The sequence below is a fragment of the Brassica oleracea genome, chromosome C3, assembly GCF_000695525.1.
Source record: "Brassica oleracea var. oleracea cultivar TO1000 chromosome C3, BOL, whole genome shotgun sequence".
Classification (NCBI taxonomy): Eukaryota; Viridiplantae; Streptophyta; class Magnoliopsida; order Brassicales; family Brassicaceae; genus Brassica; species Brassica oleracea.
Genome location: NC_027750.1, coordinates 30,672,926 through 30,678,121, shown reverse-complemented (window position 1 = coordinate 30,678,121; position 5,196 = coordinate 30,672,926). Strand labels below are relative to the sequence as shown.

At 31.3% G+C, this 5,196-nt stretch overlaps 1 protein-coding gene across 1 annotated transcript in view; it reads left to right on the top strand.

Moving 5' to 3' along the window:
* Positions 1 to 2,698: 2,698 nt before the first annotated feature.
* LOC106330357 overlaps positions 2,699 to 5,196 on the top strand; it is a 4,775-nt gene continuing 2,277 nt past the window's right edge. The window contains exons 1-3 of the mRNA XM_013768835.1: positions 2,699 to 3,293; positions 4,853 to 4,999; positions 5,075 to 5,191. Of these exons, the coding sequence (XP_013624289.1) occupies positions 3,267 to 3,293; positions 4,853 to 4,999; positions 5,075 to 5,191 (291 nt within the window). The 5' untranslated portion in view covers positions 2,699 to 3,266. The remainder of the gene's footprint in view (positions 3,294 to 4,852; positions 5,000 to 5,074; positions 5,192 to 5,196) is intronic.

Here is a 5,196-nt window from a genome sequence, read left to right as displayed (position 1 = left end):
AGTTGTTATCCGGAAACTGATTAGCACTTTGAAATATTTAAAAGAAGCAGTCTCAGCATAAGACTCTCATCGTTAAGCTTTTAAAGATGTTTTGAGTTTTGTTCTTTGTTTAATATATGTGAGTTGTTATCCGGAAACTGATTAGCACTTTGAAATATTTAAAAGAAGCAGTCTCAGCCAGTGGCTGATCTAGCCGAAAAGTTCACACAGGGCAAACAATTAATAATCGTTAGTAAAATTTGCATTATATATTCTATAGAAATATTTTCTATCAACTTGATAAGTGTATTATACAGATCCATTGTAGGGAAAACTAAAAAAAAAATCTTATATAAATAAATAAAAAATAAAAAAAAACAGAAATTATAAATAGAAAAAGTCAGGTTTTTCATGATATGACAAATATAAGTACATATATTAAGATCATACAATTTTTTTTCTAAATATTGTTTTTTTCTCATTCATAGTATGGATTAATAATTATATATGAAAAAGTAAAATGAAAATAATATTTTTTTTGTCATTGCATGTATTACGATAAAGTAAAGAAAACTAGTTGTTATAACATATTAAATAAATAGATATTTATTTTCTGTTATAAAAATACTTATTTTAAGCAACAAGTTGATTTTATCAAGTTAAAAAAACAAAAAAAATTGATTTTATTTATATAAAACGGAAACATTGGTTTAATGTTCGCAAATCAAATATGGAAACATAATAATGCTAAAAGAAATATAATAAATGGCCTTGTAAAAAATTGGAAATAATAGAGATTCTGAACTGAGCTTTGAGAACAGATTTTGTTAGGGTGGCAGAAAGTATTTTTGAACGGGACAACTGAAATATATACTAATCATTTAAAGGAAAGTTTTAAATTTCATGGGGGGCAACTGCCCCATTCTTACCTTAAGTAGATCCGCCCCTGGTCTCAGCATAAGACTCTCATCGTTAAGCTTTTAAAGATGTTTTGAGTTTTGTTCTTTGTTTAATATATGCGAGTTGTTATCCGTAAACTGATCAATTTTGAAACACAGTATGCTATAGGAACTTTGGATAGTCCACCAGGACCACCATCGAAGATTTACGGGGCGAAAGCTACGTTCAACGTCTGGCGTCCCAAAGTTGAACAGGCTACCGAGTTCAGCTTGGCTCAGATATGGATCATTTCCGGTTCCTATGACAACAATACGCTCAACTCAATCGAGGCAGGCTGGCAGGTATCAAAAACTTTCCTACTTAATTCGTAACTAATTTGTGTAGTTTACAATTTTATATATAGCAAAATGACCAAGTGTATATTTTTGATTATTTTTAAGGTTTATCCCGACATATCTCCAATAGTGTACTCACCATTGGAATCTTTAGATATATTATATATTTTTTTTTTTCAAAATAGTTAAGGATTCTAATCAAATAAGTATGTCCAGTGGTGTTATTCATTAGGAATCCTTAAGAATAAAAAAACAATAAATTTGAAAATATTTTTAACTTTAAAAAAAAATTAAAACATGTTAAATTAAAATATTTATTTATTAAATTGAAATATTTATTGTGATGAAACCCGATTCGATTGAAAACCCTAATCCCCAATTCCGTAACCTAATTTGCGAAGAAAACCACATGAAACTCTATGTAAATCCAAAGAATCAGAGGAAAAAGAACATAACAACCCGTCGATTCATCAATCCTACCCGGAGAGAGCGAATCGCCAATCGCAGAGACAAACTTTTTTTTTCTCCTCTCCACTACAAATGACATGAACACGGGAAACCCTTCACGCGATAGACAAAACTCAACTGCCACGTCAACAAGGATTCACGCAAAAAAATCCTTAGGAAAGGATTGATCCTTAAGCAATATGAGTTTAATATTAATATTATACTAGCTTTTGACCCGCGCGTCCGCGCGGGTGTATGTTCGATGTAATTATATGTTTTTCGTAGTTCTAAGAACATGAATGTTATTGTTTCATATGTTTTTGAGTTTTGACATTGGTGTATCTTGTTTATTCGGTTTAGTGTACATTTATAAACTATGAGGTTTTATTGTTCTTATATTGTATTTTTTTCTTTTGCTTGGTAAACTAACCATAAAGTGTACAATATTAGAGCATGTAGTTGAAGTTTAATAGTATTATTAATTAAGAAAACATATAATTAAAAATATATACAAAACAAAAATATTGCATTAAAAAGAAAAAAAACTGTAGTAATTATATTAAAAATTGGAAAAGAAATTTGTTTATTTTATTTATATAGCTTTAAAAACGATAGAACTATAAAACCAATTGGAAAAGTAACTCCAAAAATATATTAAAAATAGAAATCTGTGTAACTAAATTAATAAAGCCTAATTATATGAATTGATTTTGGCCTTTTGGTTATGAAATTAAAATTAATATCATTTGTAACCCAACACTTTGTGGACCTGAAATACAAATCAAAGCCCATATAATTTTTTTTTCCGGGAAAAAAACCGTAAAACGACTGCCTTTACTGACTTTTCACTTTCCCATAGAACATCGGTTTCTCCAACCGATCTCATAGTCGGCGATGTCTGTTGTTCTCTTAAACGCCTGTGTTTTTTTCACCATTTTCTTAGAATGAAACGATGTTGAAGCTATGGGGAAGATGTATATATAGCTAGTTAGTATAGGGTAGTAACAATCGCATATTACGTGCTAAGATTTTGTTAGTTGATATATTTTTGTATTAAATAGTGAATATACTCTATGATTTTATTCCAATTTTGATCCGTTTGGTAGTTGCTTATGGAATACAGGTTTTTAAATGTAAGATTATTTACGTGATCTGCAAGATTTGGAAGAAAAAAGATCTTGTGGTAGTTTAATGATATCGAATTGGTTGATAGTTGCTTAAATATAGGAATATATTATGGAAGGTAATTATTTATAGGTTAATAATGAAGTTTTGACGTGATTTGCAAGATTAGAAATCAAAAAAATATATTTTGTGGTAGTTTAGTGATATCTTTGTCGACTTAAATATATGAATATATTTTATAAGGTATATTGTTTTGGAAAATAATAAATGATTACTTTTGATTTTCAATTAAAAAAATTATATACCAAAAATCGTATTGTCTAAGTTAGTATTGTTGTGGAATTAAATGATTTATAGTAGTATTGATATAAACTATGATTTTTTCGTATGACATATATTTGTATCTATCTAATATAATGGTTTTGATTTTGCAGACCAAAACTACTAATCGGATGCGCTGAACTCAGGAAGTAAGGGAGTATGACAATTCAATTCGACGGTATGAAGGTAACCAGCAATTGTATTTTGATTGTTTTGTGATGTAGATATTTAGTAATGGTTTGTAATTGATGGTTTAATAGTAAGACAAAACGTTTTTGTTTAAGGTAATATATAGAATGATATGTATGAAAGTAGTAGAATGTGGTTTAGTAATGAGTTTTATAATTTTCTGGTTTAATAATTAAGGAAACGGGTTGCTCGGTTTGTTCTCAGAACGTGTTTCTCGGTTTAGTAAAACATAAAACGGTGAGTTTAATGTCAGTGGCATTCTGTGGTAATTATTGAGGAAAACTAAGGGGAAAGTACAAAATGTACTCCTGTTGTTTTAATAGTTTAGATGGTTAATAGTGAAGAATTTGTACTTTAGGATTTATTAAAAACCCCTGTTGTACATGCTCTTACTCCCAGCCCAGTCTGTTCTTATTTTGGACGGTACGTTTGTCAATTCAATTTATTTTTATTTAATTAGGTTGTTCGAGTATCTAATTGAGTTCGTGTTGGTAGTTTGAAAAGTCGGTTTAGAGGTCTAATACATATAATTTTCGTAATCGGATTTGGTTTGGATCAGTATTCAGTATACTTTGGTTTTTGTTATTTTAGGTATAACGAAGAACCAAATTATGTAATGAGCTTTTAAAAAGCTAGGTTGACAATATAAACGAAAAATATAGCTCAGAATCAATATCCAAAGTATCTGAAATGGTAACATTATAGAAAGAAAACATTATCAAAGACACATAGATTCTGAGGAATATACGTGTTTGGAGTTAATATAAATAATTTGGTTAAAATCCATCTTGAATAGACGTTATTGCGATGACATGTAATCCTTGTTCTTATATTCATATAATTTGTCGAGTAACATTCAAGCCTAGTTACTCTCACTCTATGGAGTAATTTATGGAAGCGCTTGTAGCAGTACTTGTCAGCTCTTGTTTTGTTTAGTTGCCATTCAAGTTTATCAAATATTTTTTGTCCGACATGGGTGTCTCTCCTGCTTAACGTTATTATTCTGTATAGATAGATAGCATTGTCAAACTGACCTTTGGCTGCTCTACGGAGACGTGTTATGCCTATGTGTTTCTATGAAAATACTCTTGAATTTTTCGGATGTAATGAGAAGTTGTCGCTAGCAAGATATCTGTGTCATAAATCGTTGTACATGTGCAAGATGGACTGTGAGTGGGTGTAGGTTAATTGTTCTTGTAGACTATCGGCTATGGCATTTGCTAGAACGGTGCTTAATTTCATGAGGCTATTGACACTGGTTTTAGAAAGAAAGCACAACCCGTGCAATGATGATTACATGAATTTATTGGGGATGTGTTCCAGCGTTGAGAGGAAGTGTCGTTTGTTTATTTATGGGTTTCCAGATGCTAGGACATGTCATGATCTAGAGAGTAACTGTGATTTATTGTAAAGATTTCTTTCATACTGCATTAAGGATGTGAAATTGATTTGTAGGTTTAAACTGCAATTGATGGCTTACATTTTGACTACGTGATAATGAATTTCTTCCATAATGTCTAAACTCTGATTATGTGGATTTTTGTTTTTGTTTTCAGACGGATGCTTATACGTCGACGATGTGTTATTATCTGCGCTGTCCGGGTTTCGTACAAACAAGCCGGACCGTTCTTATTGAAGGCGCTATCTCACCGGCATCGACAATAGGAGGCCTTCAAACCGAACTCACCATACAAGTGTGGAAGGTAATTAGTCTATTAACTGCTGTTCTGTTTTGTTAAATAAGTATTTTCTGATACACAAATAACTGTTTGAAACAGGATCCGGCGCGGGGACCATGGTGGCTGGGAGTTGGTTTCAGCAATGGGACCAAGCTCTCGGCGATCGGATATTGGCCGGTCGAGATCTTCAGCCGGCTCGCTGATCACGCAGAGAACGTTCA